Genomic DNA, 27987 nt, shown 5'->3' with positions numbered 1-27987 from the left:
CTCCCGATCAGCTGTTTTGTGGCATGGAGGAGGCTCTGGGAGCGAGGGCATGGCAGGGGCGGGAAGGAGTGGAGTGGGGGCAGGGCCTGTGGCAGAGCCAGGGGTTAAGCAGTGAGCACCCCCCGGCACATTGGAAAGTTGGCACCTGAAGCTCCAGCCCTGGAGTCGGTGCCTATACAAGGAGCCGCATATTAACTTCTGAAGAGCCGCATGTGGCTGTGGAGCCACAGGTTGGCCACCCCTGATCTACACCTTCCCCCCTCCATCCTCCCCGTCTCCTCTCCTCCTTTCCTTCTACACCTTCCCCCCTCCATCCATCCCCCTTTCCCTCTACTCCTTCCTCCCTCCATCCGCTCCTTCTCCGCTCCTCCTTTCCCTCTACTCCAGGGGTGGGCAAACTACAGCCAGGGGGCTGCATCTGGCCCTTCAGACATTTTAATCTGGCCCTTGAGCTCCTGCTGGGGAGTGGGGTCCGGGGCTCTGCGTGGCTCCCGGAAGCACCAGCATGTCCCCCCTCCGGCTCCTATGCGTAGAGGCAGCCAGGGGGCTGCAGATGCTGCCACCGCCCCAAGCGCTGCCCCTGTAGCTCCTATTGGCCGGCAACCGTGGCCAATGGGAGCTGCAGGGGTGGTGCCTGCGGACAGGGCAGTGCACAGAGTCGCCTGGCCGCACCTCCGTTTAGGAGCCGGAGAGGGGACATTCTGCTTCTTCCGGGAGCTGCTTGAGGTAAGTGCCGCCTGCAGCCTGCACCCCTAGCCCCCTCCCATGCCCCAACCCCGCTCCCCCTCCCACCCTCCGAACCCCTCGATCCCAGCCCGGAGCATCCTCCTGCACCCCAAACCCCTCAACCCCAGCCCCACCCCAGAGCCCACACACGGAGCCAGAGCTCTCACCCCAACCCCCTGCCCCACCCCTGATCTACACCTTCCCCCCCATCCATCCCCTTCTCTCAACTTCTCGCCTCCCCTCCCCCCTCTCTCCGCCGCCCAGCCCGGCTGCAGCCCGCGCGCGGCGCGGCGCGCTCGCTAGGGGGCGCTGTCGCGCGGCGGCCGTGGCTTCCCCTCACGCTCGGGCCGGAACGCGAGCGCGGCGGGGCCGGTTGCCGGCCGGACGCGGAGAGCGCGGGACCCGCCGGTCCGGTCAGTGGCGCGAGATGGCGCGGGGAGGCGGCAAGGTAAGGGCGGCAGCGGGGGGGGTAGGGTCCTCCCCGATCCCACAAGGCTTCGGGCCCCGCTCGGGTGAGGGGGTCTCAGGCGCCGCTGGCCTTGCCGCCCGCAGCGCTTCCTCCTCGCTCCGACGGAGGCGGCCGGTTGGTCCCGCTGCGCTGCCCGTGAGCTGGGCCCGACTCCCTCTCCTGCCCGGCCGGTGACCCCCCGGCCCCGGGTTGTCAGTCTCCGTCCGGCCGGTGACCCCCGGCCCCGGGTTGTCAGCCTCCGCCCGGCCGGTGCCCGCGCCCCCGGCCCCCGCCAGGGGGGTCAGCCTCCGCCCGGCCGGTGACCCCGCCCCCCCGGGGGGGTCAGCCTCCGCCCGGCCGGTGCCCGCGCCCCCGGCCCCCGCCGGGGCGGTCAGCCTGCGCCCGGCCGGTGCCCCGGCCCTCTGGGATGTCAGTCTCTGCCATTGTAAGCACTTTTCAAATGTGGACCGGGTGAGTGATCCATCCAATATAGGAGCCTGTCTCTGGCAGTGGCAGCACTAGATACTGCGGAGGAAGAGTGCCCAAAGCTTAGTAATGGACAATAAAAAGAGACAAGGTGGGTGAGGGCATATCTTTTATTGGACCAATTTCTGTTGATGAAAGAGAACTCTGTGCAAGCTCAAAAGCTGGTATCTTTCACCAGCCGAAGTTGGTCCAATAAAAGATATGACCTTACCCACCTTGTCTCTCTAATATCCTGGGACCAACAAGGTTAGAACAACACTGCAAATGACACACACAAAAAGAGCATTAAAAGAATTGTCCTTATGCATCTCTGGCAGATTAAATTCCTTAAAGACATGCTATCAGCTTGACTTTTTTTAAATAAATTGTTTGAAAACATAGTTGTCACAGACAGCGCCTTTTAAATAGAATGACCTGAATTTAAAAAAAAAATGTCTTTGGACAAGTAATAAAAAGGGGGATGTTTCTTGCTAATACTTAGAGGGGTATTTGGTGTTGCTCTCAGGTCCACCCAAAAGATGTTTAACTCTCCCCCCTCCTCTTTCCCCTTTTTCTTTGTGCATGTGTCTCCTTTTCAGTTTTCTTTCTTGTTACTTGTACTGGCAAACACCCTCATGCAAGTGAGGTTCCCCTGCAGAGCACTGCACAAGAATAATCTCATCATGCTGGTGCATGAGGGAGGAAGTGTAGTTGACTACACACAAAGTGCTGTTAAGTGCACAAATAAACTGAACAAAAAGGGTTTTTCTTTAATCTTTCACTTTCAGTAAAGTTAAATACAACTTATTACAATAGTAGGTACAAAATGTGGTTTTTCAAGTGTCATTTTATACCTTTTCCTTAAAAAAGACAGCAACAGAACATTTTGAAACATTTCTGCTGCTTCTTTCTGCTCCACTGTCTCAGAAGCCCCAAAAAGATGAGGATAAAAACTTATTTTTGGCAAACTTAAAGTGAGATCATTTCTCAGCGATTTTTGGCAGTGTTAGATTTGTTACAATCTTCTCTCATGGAGAAAGTAGATCTAGCTAGTGACAGCTACCAGAGACAGGTGTATAAACCCAGGTACCACTGTTTACCTGGGTATCTTTGTACTCAAGTTGTAACATAGTTTTATATGAAGTAGACATTACCAAACACGATCCATACGTTTCCTCACCCCACCACTTAACAACTGCTGCTACAAACTCTAGAAAGTGAAGTGCTGTTTTGTTCCACAGTCAAGGCTGTCTCTCAATTTAATAAATCTCTCTAAATGTATAGCGTTTGATTATTTTCTTCATTCTTATTGGCTATAACATTTCAGTGTTTCTTAAAATAGTTTTGCAGTATTACCTGGAAATAGAAGCAAAATATGAGTCTAATAAAACTTTTCACTTCCAGTGGTGGATCTCAAAGTGCTCTGAAAATGTTAATGAAGTTTTACAGTATCCCTAAGAGAACCAGGAGTTAAAGTTGATGCAAAGGGATTGACTTATCCAGGTTAACACAGCAAATCATCAGCATGTCAGGGACTACGACCCATATCTGTTGACTCTCATCCTATGCTTTAATACCCAGATCATCCTTCCAATTCTGTTACTTGGCCATTCATTATTATTAATCATGTTTATTACTGTAGTGCCTACGGGTCAACCACGAATAGGGCCCCATTCTGCTAAGCATTGTAAAAACACATAGTCCCTTGCCTGAAGACCTTGCTGTTATGGGTTGGGTTAAGGCTTGTTACGGCCAGGCATGCCGCTGCCTGACATTTGGAATAAATATAAAGAAGCCATTGTAATCAGATGTCTGAAACAATAGCAGTAACACCCCAGGCACGTGGAAAAGCTGAGTAGAAGCTGAATCCAAGAGGGTTCAAATGCCAGGACTAGCGCTTTAACTGGTGGAACTAGTTTGGTCAGCATGTGAGTATCTGTTTGAGAGAGACAGCACAGGGAGAGATACAGAGAGAAGCAGAACGAAAGCCAAGCAGATACAGCCTGGAAGCATGGTGGGTGGCCCTGGGATAACATTAGAGAAAAGTTTTTTGCATCAGAGTGCTGGCTGAAAGAGTTTGATGCTGTGAGCAGGGAAGCTGTTTGCTGATTTTTGGATCCTTCTGTGTTTGGAGAAACAGGACTTACATTATTTGTTAATAAACAAGATTGAATCAAAGGTATCTGAATCCATCTATTTCTCCTCCCAAGTAGAACAGCATGAAGGGCCCCAAACTTAGATTAGCCACTTGGGTCAGAAGGGGTAACATTACTATCTAAATAGAGCAGATGGACACAGGGTGGGGGGAAGCGGTATAACAGAAAAGCAGGGTAAACAATGTGGTGGCAGCAAATGTCAGGTTAGGTGTACATTCAGATGAACATTCTTTTCAGAAAAAAGATGACTGACGCCAAGCTAGAAAAAGTTCTATTTACCAGCAGCCCAGCAAAACCAAACATTTTTGTTCTAGGCTTGTGTAATTTTAATTGTGTGCTGCCCACCAGACAAGCTGTGGATGAACACTTAAAAATCCTTGGTTCAGCCTGTGGCTGACAATGAAAACTGGCCTTTTGTCACTTTCTTTGCAAATGCCACCGAAGGGCATAACAAATGGATGATTTGCCCATCTAGCTCCTTTGCTGAATTAATCTTCTGGCTTTGTTCATCCAGATGACACAATTATTTAGGGTAATCAAGACAAGTGGAGACTGAGGAACTTCAGAGGGACCTAACAAAGCTAGTTGAATGGGCAACACAATGGCAGATTAAATATTAATAGGTCCAAAGTAATATTCCTTCCCAAACTGGGAAGAATAATTTGATTTGTTCATACACATTGTTGGATTCTACATTAACCGTGTTACCACTCAAGAAATGGACCTGGCATCACTCTGAATAGCTCAATTAAAACCGTTGTACATTGTGCAAAGATAATCAGAAGCGCTAACAAGACGAGAAAACCCGTGTGCTTTTGAAAATGGGACCTAGTCCTCCCAAGTCACATAGGTGCTTTTGAAAATGTTACCAAGTATTTTTTAAAAATGTACCCAACATTATTAAAAACCGCTTTCATAAGGGATAATAAACTCATGCTTCATGGTAAGCCAGTTGCTAATTGACCGGGTTAGGAAGAAACTTCTCCTATTGGCAGATTATTCTATTACAGTCTGCTTCGGGATTCCTTATACCTTCCGCTGAAGTATCTGTACTGACCACTCCTTGAGAGTTTGTCTACAGGAACATTTAGTTTGTGGCAAACCTGGGTATGAATCTACCCCACCTCAACATGAGTCAACAATGCGATGCTGTTGCAAAAAAAGTAAATTCAATGTTGGGTTGCATTGACCAGAGGTATAGCATGAAAGTCACGGGAGGTGATAGTACCACTCTACTCAGCACTAGTTAGGCCTCAGCTGGAGTACTGTGTCCGATTTTGGTAACCGCTGTATGGAAAGGATGTAGAGAAACTGGAAAGGATCCAGAGGCGAGCGACAAAGATGATCACAGGGATGGAATGCAAGCCATAGTGGCAAAGGTGGAAGGAACTGGGTATGTTTAGTTTGGGAAAGAGGAGTTTAAGGGGGGACATGATAGCGGTCTTCAAATACTTGAAATGCTGCCATAAGAAAAATGGGAAAGAATTGTTCTCTCTTGCCACAGAGACCAGGACAAGAGGCAATGGGTTCAAACTACAGCACAGCAGATTTAGATTAAATCTCAGGAAAAACTTCCTAACTTTAAGAACAGTAGGACAGTAGAACAAACTGCCTAGGGAAGTCATGAAATCTTCACGAGGTTTTCAAAAAGAGGCTGGATAGCCATCTGTCTTGGATGATTTAGACGCAACAAATCCTAGGTCTTGGCAGGGAGTTAGACTAAATGACCCTTGTGGTCCCTTCTAACCCTGTGGTTCTATGATTTACACTAGCCTGCTGAGGACGAACTGTCTGTGTGGACCCTGCTGACACGTGTTAACAATTTGTTAATGTACTTTGATCTAGTCCCATTTCAAAGAGGATAGATCACAGCGCATTACCCAAGTGTTAATGCATGTCAACAGGGTCCACACACAGTTAGTCGGTGCAAACTAGATTCAGACCCCAACTTGTTGCAAACTAAAGGTTCATGTAGATAAGCCCTGAGACATAATACTGGACTAAATGGACCACTAGTCTGATCCAGTATGGGAAGTCCGATATTCTCATCCTCTGTACATACATGTCAAATTAGGAGTTAAAACAACAATAGGGATTAGTAATGCAGTAAAATGAAATGTAAGTTCTATGTAGATCAAGGCGTGAGGTAACTCCTTTAAATGATTTCACTTAAGCGTGCCCCATCACATTCTAATTCAGTTTGGTTCTTTCTTCCAGGCCGCCATAGTGCTGTGTATGGATGTAGGCTTTGCAATGAGCAATTCTGCTCCTGGAGAAGAGTCTCCGTTTGAACAAGCCAAGAGGATGATGACGATGTTCGTGCAGCGACAGGTACGTGTGATTTCCATTTGAGTATGATACACTTAAAAGGTTAGAAATGAAAGAAGGAAAACAGTGAGGCTTGCTAGACTCTTTTCTTCATCCTTTTTATTTGATTATATTGTGTTTAGCTGGGAAAGTAGTTAGAATTATTCTAATTGACTGTTATATGTGACAGGTTTCAGGGGGGTAGCCGTGTTACTCTGTATCAGTAAAAACAACGAGGAGTCCTTGTGGCATCTTAGAGACTAACAAATTTATTTGGGCATAAGTTTTCGTGGGATAACCCACTTCATCAGATGCATGGAGTAGAAAATACAGTAAGCAGGAATAAATATACAGCACATGAAAAGATGGGAGTTGCCTTACTAAGTGGGGGGGTCAGTGCTAATGAGGCCAATTCAATCAAAGTGGATGTGCCCATTCTCAGCAGTTGACAAGAAAGTGTGAGTATCAACGGAGGGAAAATTATTTTTTGTAGTGACCCATCCACTCCCAGTCTTTATTCAGGCCTAATTTGATGGTGTCAAGTTTGCAAATTAATTCCAGTTCTGCAGTTTCTCTTTGAAGTCTGTTTTTGAAGTTTTTTTGTTGAAGAATGGCGACTTTTAATTCTGTTATTGAGTGTCCAGGGAGATTGAAGTGCTCTCCTACTGGCTTTTGAATGTTACAATTCTTGATGTCTGATCTGGGTCCATTTATTCTTTTGCACAGAGACTGTCCTGTTTGGCCAATGTACATGGCAGAGGGGCATTGCAGGCACATGATGGCATATATCACATTGGTTGATGTGCAGGTGAATGAGCCCTTGATGGTGTGGCTGATGTGGTTGGGTCCTATAATGGTGTCCCTTGAATAGATATGCAGACAGAGTTGGCAACGGGGCTTATTGCAGGGGTTGGTTCCTGGGTTAGTGTTTCTGTTGTGTGGTGTGTAGTTGCTGGTGAGTATTTGCTTCAGATTGGGGGGCTGTCTGTAAGCGAGGACTGGCCTGTCTCCCAAGGTCTGTGAGAGTGAGGGATCATCCTTCAGGATAGGTTTTAGATCCTTGATGATGTGCTGGAGAGGTTTTAGTTGGGGGCTGTAGGTGATGGCTAGTGGCGCTCTATTACTTTCTTTGTTGGGCCTGTCCTGTAGTAGGTGACTTCTGGGTGACCCAAGTGCTAACCCTATTCAATAACAGAATCGTTGTTTTTACTGTTATATGTGAGAGCAACACTGGCCTTTCTCCCAGCAGATTTTTGTGGACGACAAGTGCACCTAGCTTGATCGCTCCCCTTTTTTAAGCTAGAAGAGACTTTCATGGGAAAAAGTGCTGGCGTCTTATAAAATGTTTCAGCATTGTTAAAATTTAGCATCATGCAGAATTACTCTAGGAACTGAGTGATCTGATTTTACTCATTTCCCGCATATGTTGATCAGTAGTACTCATAGCAGCCTGCTAGCTGAATTTAATTCTACGTTAATGAGCTCTGCGTATGCATACATTTTGGAAGGGCTGTGTATGTGGTAGCATGGAGTCTGCTGTAATTGATACCTAGTTGCAAAATTTGTATAATATGCTTTCTATTTAACATATGTATGTACAACACAGTGTATATTTTTGAATTTTTTTTGTACCTTCTCCATCTCCAGGTGTTTGCTGAGAGCAAAGATGAAGTCTCTGTAGTTTTGTTTGGCACAGATGGCACGGAGAATACCCTTGCCAGTGGTGATCAGTATCAGAACATTACTGTACAAAGACACCTGATGCTACCGGATTTTGATTTGCTGGAGGACATACAAAACGCAGTTCAACCAGGCTCTGAACAAGCAGACTGTATCCTCTCTGGCTGTACAAAATCTCTGAACTAGATAAAGTAGCATGGAGGACTGGGAGCTAATGTTGTGAAATTGTCCCAGAAGTGTTGTTGAAGTCATAATTACTATTAAACATGTATTGTTCTTTTGAATTTAGGAGTTGACAGTTTGCACAAGAGCCAGTTTTCCAGATTAACCAATTTTCAAAGTTCTGATGTTAGGTGGAGTCCTGGCCCCAGTGAATTGTTTCTAGTATAAAGTACTGAGTTAATTAAGCTTTGAGCATTTCTGGTATCTTCTTCTGCATGAGACAGAGAGAGAAAAAAATATAGCAAAGAGATAATGTCAGATTAGGCTCAAAATATGTTTGTTTGTTTGTTTTTAAAGGGACTTACAAAGCCTAATGCAAAATAGGTTTTCATCAAATTAAACCTATGAAAACTTAAAAAAAAAAAAAAAAAAAATTAACCCTCCCACCAAAGGGAAGCCCAACACAGCTGCATGTGCTTAGGCATTTCAGATTGATCAGTCCTCATTTTGCTGTGAAATGCATACATTAAGAAAAGTCACTTTTGTTAGTAACGTAGGTGAGAGTTTTTGAAAGTGTTCCTCTGAACATTTCATTTGAAATTTTTCGCCATTTCTCTCTGTTCTCCTTCTCCACCCAAAAAATAATTATTTCATTTGTAGTCAGGTTGGCAGAGCAGCGTCAGAGGAGCCTGCAGCCAGTCAACTGTATGTTGCCACAAACTGAATCATATTCTCGGTTTGATGGGTAAGGAGGTATGTACATGGATGCGATCTATCAAGGGACTTAGGTGCGTAAGTCCTGTTTTTAGGCACCATTGCGATTCACAAAACTCTAGTTCAGCTGCTACCTAACCTGGAGATGCCTTAACTCACTTGGCACCTAATTTTTTTCCTCTGGGTGTGTACACTGCAGCCTCATTCTAGTCGCCTGGTCACCTATCTCCCACCTGAGCATGCACACTACTGCCTTGCAATAGGTCATCTGGACACCTATCTCCCATGTAAGCCCCAGAGTAATTCACAGACTGGGAAATAAAGGCATCTGGCTGCCTAAGTTGCATGTGGGGGCATGATCCGGTAGGTGGCCTCTAAGCATGGCTGCTGGATCCGGGTCCCTCAGGCGAGTTCACACACAACAGCTGGGGATGGAAGGAGAGGGCTCTCTTGTGACCTTTAGCCCAGTGGATAGGGTACTCACCCAGGATGTTAGAGACTCCCATTTAAGTCCCCTGTCCTGCTGAGAGAGAAAACGGATTTGAACAGGGATCTGCCCCTGTCAGGCTAACGCTAGGCTATAGAATATTCTGATATGGGTCTCCATTAGTCTCTCCAGTTGAAGTTGTTCCACTTTTATTAAACAATTGAATAATTAAATATTAATTGAACCAGTGAAAAAGTTAGAGTAACTCTATAGCCTAGTGGTTAGGGCCCTCTCCTGAGAGGTAGCTGATCCCTCAGGAGGAGGTGGAACTTGAACCGGGGGTCTCCCACATCCTGAGTGAATCTCCTATCTCTTAGGCTAAAAGTTATAAAGGAGGTCTGCCACCTCAACCCACCAGGCTGTTTTGTTTCAGGCCCCCACACAAACCTAGGTGGCCTATGCCTGTCTTCCTCGGGTCATGGATTACTAGCAGTGCTAGGCGACTTCTTGCAGCCTGGACTTAGGAGCCTATCTCTGAGAGAGGGGTGGGACTTAATACCCCCCCTCTGGTTGGCATCTCTCACTGGCTAGCTCAGGCGGCTCCCTGCCCAGTGTGCTGGCTTTGTTGTTCGCAGCCTAAGGTGCCTGTCTCTCCCCATTTGTTGTCTGGGTAGCCGAGGTGCCTAACTCGGGCTTTGTGGATGGCAGTGTTGTGCCTGTGATTTTCTAGGTGCCTAAAAGTTAGGTGCCATGATGCAGTGCCTAGGTCCCTCTGTGGATCTGGGCCACAGATCCCTGAGCACAGAGATAAGAGCACATCCTTAATGAAATTACTTGAGAAAAGAAATGTATCAGGAGATGTAAGAAATAGATGTTTATTAAGAAAAGGGGAATTATAGTGAAAAATGATGTCATATTTTGAAACGACATGTAGTTTTCAGTCATGGATACCAAATAAAGAGATGATGATAATACAAAAAGTCTAGGTGATAAATGTTTTCATTGGGCTCGATTCTGCTCCTATCATAGCTTTGCTCTTGATTTCAATAGCAGGATTGGTCCCTGGTAATAGTCTTCCCTTTAAAAGTGCAGGGAAAAGACAGGGTTGTAGGAAAGGCAATAGGTAGTTTTAATAGGTGCTAGTTTGGTTGTCATACACTAAAATGGTTTAACTGTCTCTGCGACCGCTAAAATAAAGAGAAAAACGGGTATGTTTGTGACGCAGTCTTGTTCTAAATGTCTTTTGTCTTTAACTCGCTTAGTCCTGGATGCACTTGTCGTGTGCATGGACTTGCTTCAAAAGGAAACAATGTAAGTACTGCAACCCGGGGACTTGCACAAGAATTCTGAAATGGAGTTTTGAGAGCTGAGCTGACTCCACTTTAATGCTGCAAGGTTGTGTGACTAGGGAAGATGCTGCTTTTTTAAAAACCACCACAATGAAAAGCTGTTCCTAAAAAACCCACTAGAGACACCCAACCTCCCCAAGCAATTTAAGACACTTGAATAAGAGCTTGCCCACTTAGGGAAGTTATACTGGTATAAACTAAGGTGTGAATCTAAACTAATATAATTATACCAATCTAGCTCTTTGAGTTGACGCTCATATTCTGGTTATAAGAAAGCCTTTTGTTGCTTGGGCAGGGTTTAAGATAACTGAATAAAGCCACTCTTATTCTGGCATAAGAGTGTCTACATGGGTGTTTATACCAGCATTACTATACTGGTTAACTATTCCAGTATAACTGGTAAAACTTTCTTGTGTAGACAAACCTTAAATAGGTTTTACAATGTGCTCTTCAGGTCAATAAATTTGGACTTGTTTGGACTAATGAGGGAAGTAAACCCTTGAGAATACCTTGTACAGTATCCAGCTGCCTAGGGATGAAATCCATATACTTAATTGGAGCATCCGAGCTAATCTTCACTGTCAGGAAGGAGCTTAAGTATACAGAAGTAGCCTCTAAGGGTATGTCTAAACTGCTGCTCGGAGCATGCTTCCCAGCACAGGTGGACAGACATGGGCTAGCTCTGATCGAGCTAGTGTGCTAAAAACAGAAATGTGGCTGTGATAGCACGGGCAGCAGCTTGGACTAGCCGCCTGAGTATATACCCAGGAGGTTGGGTAAAATGCATTCTGGTGGCTAGCTTGAGCCACCTCCCCTGCTGCCAGGGCCCCAGTACTATTTTTAGTGCACTAGCTGGAGGAGTATGTCTACGCGTGCTGGGAATTACACCTCCCAGCTGCAGTGTAGACAAACCCTAGAGACCTGCCTAGATAAAGAGAAATGCTTTTTTCAATTGCGTGAGCTTAACAGGATTGGAAAAAAACCCTTAACATCCATGTAGACACAGTTTAACACCTTTATAATCATGGTCTTGTAGCCTGGGAGGAAGTAGCCAGCACCTTAGTAAACACCAAGGACCAGATCTTCATTGGTATAGACTGGCATAGCTCCATTGACTTCAGTGTAGTTAAACTAATTTATGTCAGCTGAGGAGCAGGCTTTCCATTCACTTGGTGGGGAAAAAAAAAATCAGAAAAAAGACACAGACTTCCCCTGAATAATAATAAGAAAGAACAAACCATGCTGATTGGATTTGTTCTTGTTGTACTTAAGGGCAGCATATCTTGATGTTTACAGACTTCTGTTACAAGAAGTTCTAAACTTTATTAGAGATACAGTTTTACATTTTTTAAAATAAGTGTTCAGCAAATGATGCAACAGGATTTTTTTATTTCAACAAATCTTCTGTTTTTATTGTTTAAGAGGAAAGAAATATGAGAAACGACACATTGAGGTGTTTACAGACCTTAGCAGTCCCTTCAGTGAGGATCAGCTGGAAATTATCATCGCTAACTTGAAGAAAACAGGAATCTCACTGCAATTTTTGTAAGTGTGGAAATAGCTCTAAAGCATCTTCACAGCTCTGTGCCATTTTCATTACATAATTACAGCCATCTTAAATTGTCTGCTGTTGTGGTAAGTGCTGTGGTTTGGTGTAAAGGGGCCACTCCCTGTAATATTATTATTATTTGAATTACTGTAGTGCCTAGGAATCACGGAACAGGACCTTGTTGTGCTAGGCGCTGTGCAAATTCAAAAATAAAAAGATGGCCCCTTCCCCAAAGAGCTGGCAATCTCAATATAAAACAAGAGACAATAGAGACAGACAGACAGACAGACGGGGGGAATACAAGGAAACAATAAGACAGTATTGGTCAGTATGATAGGCAGTGGTCTCAGCACGCCAGCAGCCTATTCTCAGGTTTTTTTTGTAGACATCACAGAAAAGGAGGCTAATGAGGTAACTTTGTGGATTTTTATGGGGAGCTCCTCCCAGGCATGGGGGGCAGCATGGAAGAAAGCACAAAGGTGCCTGTTTGAAAATTAAACAAGTAGGAAAATTAACAGTAAAAAATATACAGGTATTGTCAGGGAGATGGAATAGATCACCTCACAGGTCTTTTTCTAGTCGGGCTTCTGTTATTCTTAGATAACTTAATGACATTGTTTGGGGTACAGGAAAATATCATTTCATCTAGAGATGCTAGTTAAACTCTAACCCAGACTTGTAACATATGGGAGAATGGCAATTTTATTCATGAATTCACCAGCTATTACAGGCTATTAAAATCTCAGACAGAATAACAGTTATTACAGGAATGACTAATAGCACAGCTATAATTAAGGGATTGGGAGGGTACTCTTTGCTGGGGTTTAGAACTGACATTTGAAAGGGCATCAGGCTGAAGAAAGAATCAATCCAGATGCAATTTTTGTCTCTCTTTTTTTTAATCATCCAAAATGATTTAGTTGTTTTAGTTAAGTAGCAAAATAAATTAACTGTTTTTAATTGTATTCTTAGCTTGCCGTTTCCAGTGGATGATAATGAGGGAAGTGGGGATACAGGTGATGGTCGACATTCTGATATGTACAGAAAGTCTTTTCCAAGGAAGGGCTTAACCGAGCAGCAGAAAGAAGGCATCTGTATGGTGAGAAAATTGATGTTTGCTTTAGAGGAAGGAGGAGGCCTGGATGAAATTTACACTTTCAGGTAAACTTGAATACTCCCCTTTCAGATGCTGGAAGTTTAGTTTCTTATTTCGTCCACAAAAAGCTTTAATGAATGAGGTGGCACTTTGTAGTTGTGTAACTTATCACACATTTGGGTCCCTTAAATCAACTTCAGTGGCTTTGATTCAAAGAACAGATAAGAGAATTATAAGATACAATAGAAAGTGAATTTTCCTTCATATGGTACTCTGGCTTTATAGAAAGTATCCCTTATTCCTCCTGTGTCTTGTGTTCCTCAGAATGTTTTAAGGAGGGTGAGCCTCTAAATGAGACTTCAAAACCATATTGAATATAAGGTATTTAGAAGATAAATGCTATTTTAGAATGCGTGTGCAGTGCATGTAAAGCATTTGCGCAGAATGGTAGCCCTTTTTTCCTGGTCTCAGATTGGTTGCAGATCAACTAGTTTATCAAACTCCCCCAGACAGATTGTGACGGATGGTTGCTTCTTGAAGCTCATGGCTTATTAGCGAACTGCTGTGCCATTGTGTCTAACAATAGACTGGTTCAGTAGAATTGCTAATGCAAGGATAGAAAGATGATTTTACATTTTGGTGTCTCCACAGTGAAACAATAAAAATGTGTGTGTATCTTAGAAACACTGCAATGGCTGCTATGCCTGAGACTTCTCCCCGACAGGTGGTTTAGACTGGTAACTTCCTCCCCTCATTCTGCCCAAAAATAATAATAATAAATGGAGATATACCTATCTCATAGAACTGGAAGGGACCCCGAAAGGTCATCGAGTCCAGCCCCCTGCCTTCACTAGCAGGACCAAGTACTGATTTTTGCCCCAGATCCCTAAGTGGGCCCCCTCAAGGATTGAACTCACAATCCTGGGTTTAGCAGGCCAATGCCCAAACCCTGAGCTATCCCTTCCCCCCGACTTATCATTTGGTCCCTCTCTCCTTTTGTAGCCATTATATATTTTTCCTCATCTTGGCCTCCATGGCTGGTTAGAGTATGTTATATGAGAAGGGAAATTTAGACCTTTTATTTCTGAGGAAATATATCATCACTGCTACATATTTATTTTCTATTTGCCTACAAAGCAGCCTGAGATTTTTCCATGGCAATAAAAACAGGCTTTGTTGCTGCACCCCAAAGCCAAACAAAACAATATATTTTTGATCATGATTATCCTTTCGGATAATCCACGTGCATGAAACTATCAGATGTTCTAAGTTTCCCCCTCCCCCAGCCTCCTTTCTCAGTCACTGTGGACAATACCACTATCCTGCCTGTCACTCATGCCTGTAACCTGGGCATCAGCTTTGACTTGGACCTTTCTTTAGGTCCTCACCTCAGGCTATATCTAAATCTTGCAGATTCTTTTTGCATAACACCTCTTAGCATGTAGCTTTTCTTAGTCACACAGCTAAAACTTTGATGCAGGCCCTCATCGTCCTGCTTCTTAATTACTGCAGCATCCTTTTTTCTGGCCCTGACAAATGCAGTCTTGCCCCACTCATATCCATTCTGTCTATAGCCATCTGTTGTGTTGTCTCTTGTCTTATATATAGATTATACAGGCTCTTTGGGGCAGGGACCATCTTTCTGGTCTGTGTTTGTACAGCATCTAGCCCAATGGGGTCCTGTTCCTTCACTAGGGCTCCTAGGAGCTATTGTAATACAAATAATAAATGTCTCTTTTATCTTTACCTTTCCTATCCTGGACTATAAATGCAGTACAGCCCTGCTTACTCCGTGGTTTCAGGGGAGGTCTGAAACCTTTGGATAAATGGGGGTTTGGCTAACAGATTAAAGCTTTAGTGCAGTTTAAGTTGTTTAAGAATATATGAGGCTTTAGATCAGTTTATTCAGCTTTTATAAAGCAGCCTTGCAAAACTGTCATGAAAATTTTAGCAACCTCGACACAATATCTCCTTTCCTCTTTTTACTATGCTGCTGATCAAAAATAATTTTACCCCCTATGAAAATAAATAATTTATCCAAGCAGATGAGCAAGTAGAATTTTGTAATATTGTTTTAAGGTCTGATATTGATTTGAACTGCGGGGGGAGGGAAGTCCAGAAACACAATGTGGGACCAAGAATGCTGGCTACAGGGCGAGAGGCATTTATGCTGTCCTTAGGCTTTTTTTAAAATACAAGTTTATCAAAGTCCACATGTGTGTAGATATGGAGATGTGTATTATTCAGTAATCAGTTAACTATTGGCCTATGCTGTCTGCAAGTCTACAAGGGCAAAATTTGCTAATGGACTTGGTCTTCACTGATCGGGGAGAACTGTGAATCTGTTTCTTCTAAAAAACATAGGAAATTAAACCTAAAGAACTCTGTTAATACAGAATTAAGGTAGCACAATTAAGCATTAAAAAGTTAAGAATGTAAAAGTTAAAGTTGAGTGTTTTACTTTAACTTTGCCCCTTGAGTGTATGAATTATAATAGTTTTAATTACATAGACACAGGTTTTTAAATACACATGTAACTTAGGTTGTACAAAATACTGTTGAATTATCTTGCATTATTTGATATGACTGTGGCTATGTCTTTATTGCCAAAAGGATGTATTTTTTACAGTGGGATAACTAACATGTGTTAAGTAGTTAAAACCTAATGGGGACAAGATGCAAGTAGTTTTTACTGCATTGTGGCTAGGTGAGGTCAACATTATACTCCCCAGCTATGGTTGACCTCTCCTAGCTACATTGCTGTAAAAACTACATAGCCTTGTCTCCACTAGGATTTTACAGCAAGATAACTACTATCTCACGGTAAAAACATGCCTTTTTTGGTTGTGAAGACACGTCTTTGTGATCATATAGAAGATGTAATGTAATAAATATTCCCTGAGCTAAAACTGTATTTTCAATCTTAATTTTCACATTTTCTGACTTTGAGCTGTTGAACCTTATGCAATGTTGTGTTAACAGTTTTGTACTTTTAATGTACAGTCATTTAAAAGAATCTTTTTTTGCCTTATAAGGTTTTTTATTTGCTGTTTGGCTTAGAGATATTCGAAGTAGCTGGCTTTATCCTAATTGAGCTGCGAAAAGAATGTGTATTCATTAACAACTTATTAAAAATGTGGGAGTGCTAATTACCAAACAAACAAAATAATGTTAATTGAAACAGGATTCTTTATTTTTTCATCTCCGGCCCAGGCAACATCTTACCAGTGAGAGGTGTCTTTTATAATTTGGGCTGTTCAGCTAGCTAAATTACTTAATTGGGTTAATGTTAGCTAACTGCAAAATGCTTCCTAAACAACTGTGTAATCTCTTCCTCCCCATAAGAACTGACATACTGTCTTTAACCTTAACATCATAGAGCCATAGAGATTTTAGATGGAAAACACCTACTAGGTCACATTCTCTGCCCCTTCTTACTATGATCAGTAACAGGAATGTTCTGTATAGTTTATTTTCTAGTGCTTTGTGCAATCCAAGCCAAACCAGTTGGGCTTCCACCCTTTCCTGAGGAGTTTGCATTTTCTGGATTGTTTTATTTCAGCGTATCAAAGAATTCGTGTCTGTTTTTTTTATTCTTTAATTTAGAGAGAGCCTGGAGCGTCTTTCAATGTTTAAGAAAATCGAAAGAAGACCTATGGCTTGGCCCTGCCAGCTAACGATAGGTTCTAATCTGTCTATAAGGATTGTGGCATACAAATCAGTAAGTTACTAAAATCACATATTTAAGTATATGTTGGCAGGAGCATAGTTAGCTGCATCTTCATTTTTTCCTTAAAGACAAGAAAATGAAATACCTTAAGGTAGATGAAGGAAAACATTATGGCGAGATTTTACATGAGCAAAAACCAATAAATCTAAAGTTATAGTTCTCACAGCAACCCTAACTTTGCCATATTAGACATGCATGTTAAAACATTAAAGATAACAATATTCAGAAAGAGAAGGTAATTCCTATCCACAATGTGACATTTAATTGTATAAAGTTTACAAACCTGATTTAGGGTGCTGCATTCACGTGGAGCTTTCCAATGGCCTGTCTCTGAAATGCCCAGAAATGAGTGAGGCTTAATATTTTCCTTATTTCTTGGAAATTGCACTTTTTTTTTAGAAATAGTAATAAAGATACCCTCAATTTGAAATCACATTTGTGGACATAAATGTTTTACTTACTGTTGTTACAAATCACATGTAAGATTATAATAACTTTAAAAGATTTTCTCTCTTTTTTCAGTGTTTGCTTTGTGCAATTTGACAGGACCTTACATATAGTCAGTTTCACTGTTCAGTCAGTCTGTTTCCCCTATTGTTTGTGTGGGTCTTTCACACAGCAATAAGAGGAAAAACACTTTAAAAATAGGAAAACGTGTAACACCACAGCTGCTTATCATGTAAATAATAGCTAGGCAGCCATGTAGTTCAGTGATACTGACGTGATTTTGGTGAAATAGAGTTTAACTGGTTCATCAACTGAACCTAAAAATAGGATTCTCTTCAATATTCTGTTGCTTCAAGGTGAAATATTCTAATTTAGTAATATGCCTGATGTCTAGAAGGTGGATTTATTAGGCTTGGGTAAGGTCTAATCACTATAGGTTTCCCTTGACAGCTTCCTGTTTCTCCTCATTTATAATAATAATAATTATTATAATTATTTTATTATGGTATTGTGCTAGGCACTATACTAAGGCAGAGTAAGAGACAGTCCCTACCCCAAACAGTTTACAATTTAAATAGGCAAGACAAGCAAGGGTTGGAGGGAAATGAGAGCCATTTGTTTAATCTGAAATGAGAATTGTCAATATGAGTAGAGCACTAGTGGTGATCGGAGTAGCAAATGCTTTTTATGACCCAGCACTTGGTCAAGAGAAATGACTCTAGGAATTGATTCTCATGTTGTGGTTGGAACCCATCCCCAAATGAGATTTAAATATTCCTTTTCTTTCATTGTTGACACAAAGCTCGCCGAAGAGAAGCTGAAAAAGTCCTGGACTCTTGTGGATGCCAAGACCTTAAAAAAAGAAGATGTGCAAAAAGAGACTGTCTACTGCTTGAACGATGATGATGAAACAGAAGTTCCGAAAGATGATCTTGTTCAAGGTATGGGTTATTCTCTCTGTGCCCTCTTAAAACATTTAGGCTTAAATTTTAGGACTTGTTCTCCTAAGACACTTAAATGTATTTGAAAATTCCACCCTTAGGTGCCTAAAGATGGATTTAGAAGTCGAACTGTGGCCTTAGACTGTAAACTCTTGGGGGTAGGGAGCTTGTCATCTTGTATATCTGTAACATTCGTATTGTTGCCACGGTAGCTAGAGCTGCATGTTTTTTACAAAGACAAAATTACACAAAATAAAACAACAACAAAAATGGATAAAGCAAAATAAAACAAAAAAACTCATCCTGCAGTTGTGGCTCCTGGCGCACTAGGTCACAGTGCCACTTCATCATGACCAGCATATGATGGATGGAGGGGTGGCCGAGCCAAATCCGAGCAGTGCTATGACCCCGTGCGCCAGGTCCAAATACCCGGAGCAGGAAGCCAGGCCTATCCCTGCAGGACCAGAGCCACCACTGCAGGGTGAGTGAGAGGTGGGCTCACTCTCCAATCCCCACCTCCTCCAGAATTCCCAACACCCCCTACACTCCCCTTCCCCCACCATCTCCTGTGTGGATAAAATGTGTAACACGAAATAACCCAAAATAACCCTCCCACATCCCAAAATTATAAAAAATAAAAGAATTTCAAAGGACTCTAATTATTGCAATAATAATAATGCCAGATAGGAACTAGAAGGCAGTGTAGCAGTTCCCAAGCTGCGCTCTGTGGAGCACTTGTGCTCCATGGTGGATGGGCTGGTGGATGGTGCTGATTCTTCTTGTTTCCAGCTGTTAAATTGCATCAAAATATATCTAAAAATATATCAAATACTTTCCTACTGTTATAGCAATTGCTTGCATGGAAAAGTATGTGCCACAAGGATATTATACAATTGTGAATGGAAGGTGCTGTGGGAACTGTGATAATGAAAAGAAGGGGGTGTTTAGGGGATAATCTTTCTGTTAGATGTGGTTCTCACCATGAAAAAGTTTGAGAATTAGCTTTACCATTTAGACTAAAAGGAGGTTTGAGGTGCCATGGTGACGGAATGCAGGATAGTACTCACAGCATGTAAATTTCTGTTTTGCATAGTTTAGTTTCTCTTTGGATGCAAATAATTCAATTTCTTAGATGAATAAAGGCACATCATCAACTTGAAATACAGTCCATTTTCAAAAATGTGAGTTAAAAATTGTTTCAAGTGCTATATCTGCTTCTCAGTCTCCCTGGGTATGTCTACACAGCAAAGAAAAACCCGCATCTGGCCTGTGCCAGCTGGCTTGGGCTTGTGGGGCTGTTTCATTGCTGTGTAGACTTCCGAGCTTGGGCTGGACCATGGGCTCTAGGACCCTGTGAGGTGGGAGGGTCCCAGAGCTTGGGCTCCAGCCTGAACCCACACAGCAATGAAACAGAGCCACAAGCCCAAGTCGGCTGGCACTGGCCAGCCGCAGGTGTCTAGTTGCTATGTGGACATGCTATTATCAGTCACATTTTGCTATTTTAAATTTTTTTTTCTGTTTAAAAGTCCTACACAAATGGGGGAAATAGAATAATTATACAGGGGAGACAGTACAAATTACTACTGAAAGTCAAGTGCACAAAGTAAACTGAAAAAAATAGAAATATCATTTTTCTCTTTCAACTTTAACTCTAGTAATCTTAGGTGTTATTTGTAACAGTAGTAGGTTAAAAATGTTCGTACATCTGTGTGATTTTTGAGTTGACTGTGTCTCTTTAAGCAGAGATGAAGTAATTATGAAAAAAGCTAGTAAGTAATGTTAATTTAGTGTTCTATGCATGTTTCATAATTTCAAACTTAAAAAAAATCTGTTTACGTTATAGGGTAGATTTTAGGTAGGGTTCTCTTCGAATTCCACAGCATCTTTTCCTGCTAAATTATTGCCCTCACTCCAGTTAATTTGGGGACACTTTCTCTTTCCTTCAGTATGCTTAAATGTTTCATTTAATTGCCATGACTTCAGTGAGAGCAGGATTGGCCCTTAAATATGGATCTATCCATGTAGACTTAGTAGAGCGGGGGTACATTTATTTGCCTGTTAGTAGTAGTTCTCTAAGATGGCATTGTCCTTGGATCTAAACTAACTCACCTCTTGATAGTTTTTATATTTTGGGGTTTGATTAATAGACTTTAAGGCCAGAACTGACCATTATGATAATCTAATCTGACCTCCATCATAACAATGGGATTTTACCCCGCGATTCCTGCACCAAGCCCACATGTTGTGGTTGAGCTACAGCATATTTTTAAAAAGAGGCTAAAAGTTTAAAATGTTGGTAACAAGGCTATGATGTGTTATAATATATTAAAACTCTCTCGATCCTTCCTCACCCTAAAGCTGCTGCCTGCTTCCTCAAGCAGGGTCAGAACATTCTAGAAAACTTTGAGCATTCCTGACCTCCCTCTGCTGAAGTCCTGATCTGTGAATGCCTGTCAGATACTGTCTTCAGAGAAAAGCAGTAGTAAATAGTTACAATTTACCTTTGATTCCAATATCAAAGTAAACTACAGAGACCAAAGATGTCTTCACCCAGTGGCCTGACATTCAACTGCAGTTAAAGAGCTCCTGATGTTTCATCGAAATTTTTGAAGAACGTTCTGTTTACAGAGTATTCTGCACATTAAGTGTGTTTTTTGAGTTTTGCTTCAATTTGCTTTTTCATTTTCTTTTCAAATTCCTAAGGAAGAGTGCATGCAAAAAAGTTCTTCATTTTGGGATGTTCATCTGCTTCTGGTGTTTATTCCCCACCTGAAGACATCATCCTCAGGCTCTGACAGCATAATCAGCTAAACAGAAGCTAATTGTGGTATTGCAAGCAGAATATTGTAACTTCAGGTTGGGAACTAAGCAGCAGGAACAGGTGATACTCCTAAGAAACAAAGATCCTGATTTCATGCAAATATCCCTAGGAATAACAAACAAAGGAAGCAAAATACAGAAATAAACACTAGATCAACTAGTCTCTGTATAGAAAGGTTTTTCTTTTCCATGAGGCATCAGTAGGTCTTTAATATCCATTTTAATGACAGCTTTGTCTCTGAATTTTTTGTGGATTCCTTTCTTTGAGTCTCCTGCTGATTTGTGTTATGTTTTTTCTATTTTTATTTGCAAGGAGTGCTCATGCTCTTTTTCACTGAGTATTGTTTTGTGAGTATAAGGTGTTGGGCAGTGTGTTAAGTACATTTTTTTTTCTTTTCTGATATCCGCAAAAGTAGGTACATTATGTAAAATGATGCACAAGGAATGTAACTGTTTTTTGTGATTTGCAGATTGTGTCTATGGAGTGTGATTATTTTGTTAACAGGAGAAAGTAATTTGATATAAATTACAAAGTTAATCGTATGGGGTATAGCTGTGGGGCGTGCATGCGTTGTTAAAATATGCAGAGTGCTAATTTCAGTGTAAGAAATGTAGGCCCTCATGCTTACCAGATGCTCATCTCTTGTTCTCCAGGGTTCCGCTATGGGAGCGATATAGTTCCTTTCTCTAAAGTAGATGAGGAGCAAATGAAATACAAAACCGAAGCAAAGTGTTTTTCAGTATTAGGATTCAGCAGATCATCTCAGGTGCAGTATTGAACTTCTTCCCACTCAATTACTGGATAACTGTTGAATATAGGTCAGAGTCACCAGGGGACAATGATGCTGTGTATGCTCCAGTGAACAGGTGCATGTTGTGTGGGCGGATGCTATTAGATGTGCAGGGAGAGTTCACATTTGCCATGTCCAGTGGATCTGGACTCCACATAGGTCACTATAAAGGGGGCATTTGAGCGAGGTTCATCGTTGTGGCCTCTGTCTCACGATTATACAGAGCCAGTGGTCACAAATCCTAATGTAGGGGTGGCGGATGTAGTGCAATCCCTATTTTAGCCCAGGAGCTGAAGTAGTGGATGAAGAAGAAACTTCAGAATTTCCCCACCCTCTGCCAGTGGCAAGGAAGTGGATTCCTCCTTCCCCAGTCCCTGGTTAGTTCCCTGCACAAAATCCTCTGGCTTTGTCCAAGTCTGTGTGTTCATTTCACCGTACTAGCAATAGAAGCTCGCCAATGTTTGAGAACTCTTGGAAACTAAGTGTCTTAATTCTCGTAGGATTAAGTTATGAGCTGTGGTTTTCCTCTTGTTTTCATTAAAGTAACAATAATTAAACGTAGTGATTGGTTCACAAAATTAGGGCTCAGAAGCAGTAAGTATAGGAAGATGATTATATATCTTTTAAAAGTAGATACATACACTATAGAGAGACATTAAAGAGTGTTTGTGGATATATTCTAACTCTTTTTATTGGAAGCATTCATTTTGCCATTCATCGTCATGGCATCTGGGAGCCTTACAAGGCTTAAGATGAGACATTCCCTATCTCAGTAAGAAACCAAACACTTTGCCTTCCTGCTATCTACAACTTCGGCAATCAGCTAGGAAAGCAGGATTTAATCATTTGGGAAGTCCTGGACAACGAGATATCTTGCTCCATAAAAGTGTAATATACACATATGCATACACATGAGAGCAGGAAATTTTAAGCTGGCACTACTCTTCCCTTTCCAGGAGAACCCTGATAGTGGTTATGGGCATCTACGCATCCTCCTGGAGTCCCCCGGGGCTCAGTCAAGTTACTTCTTTTATTCACTATCCATGGTGAAGTCATTGGGGGGGATCATAAGATACTGAGCCTCAGTGCTAGCAGTATGCTGAATGCTCCCAAATCTACTTCTCTGTCTTGTCAAGCTTCCCAGATGTTACAGTGCCTTGGCAAAATAGGAACCTGTATGAAAAGCAGAAGGATCATTAGCCATCACCACTAAAACAGAGGTGATGCTGGTTGGCAGAGGGCAATACATAGAGAGCAGTCAGACGCTGTAACCATCCCTCTGTTGTCCACAGCCTCAATCTTGCTAGAGGTGTCCGTGAACTCTGTTATAACAGCAGTGGGCCAAAACCAGGGGCGGCTCTAGCTTTTTTGCCGCCCCAAGCACAGCAGGCAGGCAGGCTAGCTTCGGCGGCATGCCTGCGGGAGGTCCCCGGTCTCGCGGATTCGGTGGCATGCCTGCGGGAGGTCCCCGGTCCCGCGGATTCGGCGGCATGCCTGCAGGAGGTCCGCCGGTCCTGCAGCTTCAGCGTACCCGCTGCAGAATTGCCGCCAAAGCCGTGGGACCGGCGGACCTCCCGCAGGCATGCCACCGAGGCTGCCTAATTGCCACCCTCGCAGGGACCGGCAGGGCGCCCCCCGCGGCTTGCCGCCCCAGGCACGCGCTTGGAGCACTGGTGCCTGGAGCCGCCGCTGTCCAAAACATCTTTGACTAGACAGGAGTTTGTGCCATTTCCTTTCACATGAGAATCTAGTTACAACATCCCATCCCTTAATCACCTCCAGACTGGATTATTATAACATGGTCTGATCATGTGGGCACCCCGAAAGTAAAGCTGCTACCTTAGGCAGCTGCCTTTCTGCTAAGCAAGACAGACCAGTGAGAACACACTGCGCTAGCTCTTCACATACGTCGTCGCTGGTCCCGTTCTGAGTCCAGTTCAAGATTCTGAATAGCTGAAGTCTCTTATTTGTTATAGAAAGGCATGCTCATCTTCCATCTCCTCCTGATTTAGTGGTCCTGACCATGACACTGCTCCTGTTCCCCCGCTCCTCCTTTTATCTTCACTCAGAAACTTTCAGCTGGTCTGCCTCTCCCCTCCTTCTGGACCTCAGAACAAGTGTATATATTCTTGCTGTATAATGCAAAACAAGCTATACCCATCTATACCAATATTTGAGTCATGAGACTTATCCCACCAAATCTCTGTGATGCCAAATAAGTCATAATTCAGTTTAGGGACTGATACTTCCAGTTCTTCCAGTTTGTTCCCCATACTCCTTGGATTTGTGTATAGACATATAGAGGCATATGCCCCTCTTGTTGCCCCTGTGATCCTCTTGTAATTTTTCATTTCCACCCCCAACATTTAGCCCTCTATTGAAGTTACCTTTATTATACCTACTTGTGGGCTTTTGTCATCTGCCCCTTTTGAACCTAGTTTAAAGCCCTCCTCGTTAAGCTGATGAGTTGTTGTGCAAAGATGCTTTTCCTCTTCTTGGTCAGATGGGTCCCATCTCTTCCCAGCAGTCTTCCTTCCCAGAACAGCATGCTATGATCAAGAAAGCCAAAACCTTCCCATCAACACTGTCTGTGCAGCCATGCATTCATTTCCAGGATACACATATCCCTGCCTGGGGCCCCAGCCAGGAGGATGTACAAGAACACAGCCTGCATTCCCGACTCCTTCACCCCCAGAGCCCTGTAGTCGCTGCTGATCTTCTCATGGTCAGACCTGACAAAATCATTGGTGTCCACACGGATGAGCAGTGTGGGGGTAGCGGTCAGAGGGATAGCTGAGCCTCAGCAACCTTTCTGTAACATCTTAGATGCGGGTTCTAGAAGGCAGCACACCTCCCAGGACATCATGTCCCTCTCAGGAGGGAGTCCCTGGCTTCCACCACCCTACTCTGCCTCCTCTTTGGTGCAGTGGCCGCGAACTTCCCTGCCTTGAGACAGGTGGCTCCTCCTCCTCAGTCATTGGGGTCTGCTCCTCTCCTCCTTTCCCAGTGCAGCATACTGCATACAGCATATTAACCAGAGAAACTGGAGCAGTTCAAAATACAGAATTAAAGAGGGAATAAACCCACCTCATATCATTTTCTCAATGTACTGAAGCAGCTTTTTCAATCATTCGTATCCTGGGCATCTTATTATTGGTTTTTAAACGTTGATTTTTAATTTATAAGCAATACCATGTAAATCAAGAAATCATACAAGACTTTAAAATACACAAAGGAGATGTTAGTTGGCAACCAAAGAAAATGCAGCGACATATATATCTAGGTATATGTGATGCTCGACAGCATAGTATTTCAGCTCCTAAAGACAAATAGGAAGGAATAATAGTGGATACAACAGGTTGACTTCAAGAGCTTCAGGAATGGTGCTGATTTCTGAAGGTCAGATCCCCATCTGGCATAAATTGTCATTGACTTAAATGAGGTTACGACAGTTTACAGCTGCCGAACATCTGCCTCCAAATCTACGTCCAGGAGCCTTATTATCCACACGTTCAAAGATTTTTAACAAAAAGAAGAGAACCAGTACTAGGCATGCTTTAGTCTTGTCTGTAACTTTCTAAATAGTATTAAATAACATGTAGAACTGTTCACCCCAAGACAAATGTACCATGAGTCCAGTATTTAATTTCTGTATTGCCCATTCATAGCTAGCAATGACTGCCACATATCCTGGAATTTGTTAGTCCAAGTCTGATCTCAGATCTGAGAATTTTGCCAGGTCGTAAAAGCAAAATGTGGATGCTGAATCCTATCTGTCCCAGTATAGTGTAATTTTCCCTTTGGCAACCACTGCCACTCTCCATACAGACTAATAAGGCTCGTGCAGCACCTTCCAAACATCATTTAATTTAATTAATGGAGATATCCTATCTCCTAGAACTGGATGGGACCTTGAAAGGTCATTGAGTCCAGCTCCCTGCCTTCACTAGCAGGACCAAGTACTGATTTTGCCCTAGATTCCTAAGTGGCCCCCTCAAGGATTGAACTCACAACCCTGCGTTTAGCAGGCCAATGCTCAAACCACTGAGCTATCCCTCCCCCCATTTGTTAGGGTGGCGGTTCTATATGATGAATACTGCAAAATATTAATAGAGTTTCACATTGTGTGGTAAATGGAAACAGAGCAACGTATAGGTTTTATATCTACCATACATAGTAATTAAATGCTTTGGCCTTACATGTGGGTATTATGTTTGTTTTTTCTAGTGTAGAATTAATTAGTTGGTACAATTAAAATGACATTTGTTTTAGATCAAAACTAATCATTTTAGAAACTTTAATTTATAGATACAGAGGCATCACTACATGGGCACCCAGGTTCTGAAGGTCTTTGCAGCGAAAGATGATGAGGTGAGATAAATGAATTTTAAGTTGAGTGGCGGCTCACCGTGAATTAATGGTAATGAATCTGGCAATAAAGTTGGTGTAGGAGTCCTTTGGTGTTAATAAAACCAATACATTCTTCACTATGCAACTTACAAAGGTCCAGATCCAGCTCTCATAGAGGACAATGGGAGCTGGATTGAGCCCAAAATCAATATCATGTGTCCAATCAGAAATAAGAAATTTGTAAGTTTCACTGTTGTTTAATTATACCTGGGAAGGCTGCAAGTAGGTCATATTTGCCATGTTTGTAAATGGTGGCTTGATTCTGTGTGGATCATTGTATCTCAGACTGTCTCATGGAATGCAAAGCGTGGTTTGTATTTTTTTCAAAGTTTGAAATGTTGCAAGCTGATGTAAAACTCAGCAGAAAAAAATACAGAGGCAGTCAGCAAGGTTTCTTTCCCTTCAAGGCCTAATGATTATAAAGAAAAAGGAAAATAAATTACTATAACCAGAAAAGGAGCCCAAACTCTCCAACTCGGGGTTCAAGCAAGCCTTATGACTTCCTAGCAGCCATTTTATAGTCCTCCCTCTGGACATCTGTGCAACGGGACAGGGAACCTGAACTGAGGTTTAACCTTTTTGTTCACTGGTGACTATGTAATGCCCCTGCACTCATTCTCTCTCTCATTTAAAATGAAATCTGGGTCTACTGTCAACATTCAAGAAAAGAGAAACTTCAAAAACAAAGCCCTGAAAGTACCATTTCTTCCTTCCTTTCTATCCTGCAATTTCACGTAGAACCCTTTCCAGTTTTGTTTTGAAAGGGTGATATGTACAGGATCTAAAGATAGTCCCTACTTTTTAATATATCCACTGTTGTGACCAGATTTGAACTGTGCCTATTGCTGTGTCTTTTGGAGGTAAAAGGTGGTGTTTAAGTCAAGCTGCTGACTAAAGGTGGAGACGTCCTTGTCTTCGCAAGTGCTTTTGGATTCAGTGTGAAAGTTGGTCTGAATAGCTTTTAACCAGGGCTTGTATGAACTTTCTTGACAGGCTGCAGCAGTTGCTCTTTCTGCTCTGATTCATGCTTTGGATGAGTTGGATGTCGTGGCCATAGTACGTTATGCTTATGACAGAAGATCTAATCCTCAGGTTGGCGTAGCCTTTCCATGTATCAAGGATGCATATGAGGTAACATTTTGACCTAATATAATGCCTTTCTTCAGAGAGTCTTTAAATCCTTTGCAAACATTAATTAATGAAGCTTCACAACAAAGCAAATTACGTATGAGTTTGCAGTATGATAAGGCAGGAAAAGAGGCCAGTGTGATTTTGGGTTGTACACGGAGACACCAATCACAGAGCAAGGAGATAATCTCCTCTACTATAAATCTGTGATGAGACCATATCTGGAATATTGCAGTCATTTCTGGACATCTAAATACTAACAAAATACTAAGAAATTTGGAATTCTGAGCAGCCAATTAAAATCGTTAAGATGCTGGAAGAAATAATTGTCACTAGAACCAATAGAACTCTGCTAGAAATGTTGTTAACTTTTGCTGAATTTCCCCTACCCAGAATCTGTGAAATTTGGGGGAGATTTGCAGAGTTTGGGATTTTTTTTTAGAGTGAACTCACTGCAAATGCACATGGTAGAACAAAACAGTATGTTTAAATGTGTGTCTTTATTGTATAGTTTTAATAACGACTTTTATTTTACCCCATTTTATTTTTAAAAATGTCCCCCCTCACCTCTCTGACATCTGTATTCCCCCGCAGATCTTTGAATTCCCTTATATCATTGGTTCTCAACCTTTTCCATACCA

General features: G+C 42.5%; 1 protein-coding gene across 2 annotated transcripts in view; it reads left to right on the top strand.

Moving 5' to 3' along the window:
• The first annotated feature begins 1111 nt into the window (after positions 1–1111).
• Positions 1112–27987, top strand: part of XRCC5 (X-ray repair cross complementing 5) — a 66716-nt gene continuing 39840 nt past the window's right edge. The window contains exons 1-11 of one of the 2 annotated variants that reach the window (XM_024217943.3): positions 1112–1174; positions 6013–6126; positions 7750–7933; positions 10348–10396; positions 11857–11979; positions 12956–13144; positions 16686–16800; positions 18059–18197; positions 21672–21784; positions 26117–26179; positions 27212–27349. In XM_024217943.3, the coding sequence (XP_024073711.2) occupies positions 1154–1174; positions 6013–6126; positions 7750–7933; positions 10348–10396; positions 11857–11979; positions 12956–13144; positions 16686–16800; positions 18059–18197; positions 21672–21784; positions 26117–26179; positions 27212–27349 (1248 nt within the window). In that variant the 5' untranslated portion in view covers positions 1112–1153. Of the gene's footprint in view, positions 1175–6012; positions 6127–7749; positions 7934–7960; positions 8698–10347; positions 10397–11856; positions 11980–12955; positions 13145–16685; positions 16801–18058; positions 18198–21671; positions 21785–26116; positions 26180–27211; positions 27350–27987 lie in introns of those variants that run through there. The other variant, XM_029910532.1, reaches the window with a different exon arrangement.

This window comes from Terrapene carolina, unplaced genomic scaffold, assembly GCF_002925995.2.
Source record: "Terrapene carolina triunguis isolate 2854851 unplaced genomic scaffold, T_m_triunguis-2.0 Scaffold62, whole genome shotgun sequence".
NCBI classification, from domain to species: Eukaryota; Metazoa; Chordata; order Testudines; family Emydidae; genus Terrapene; species Terrapene triunguis.
The sequence above is the reverse complement of the archived record's forward strand: the minus strand, read 5'-3'. Positions and strand labels throughout refer to the sequence as shown.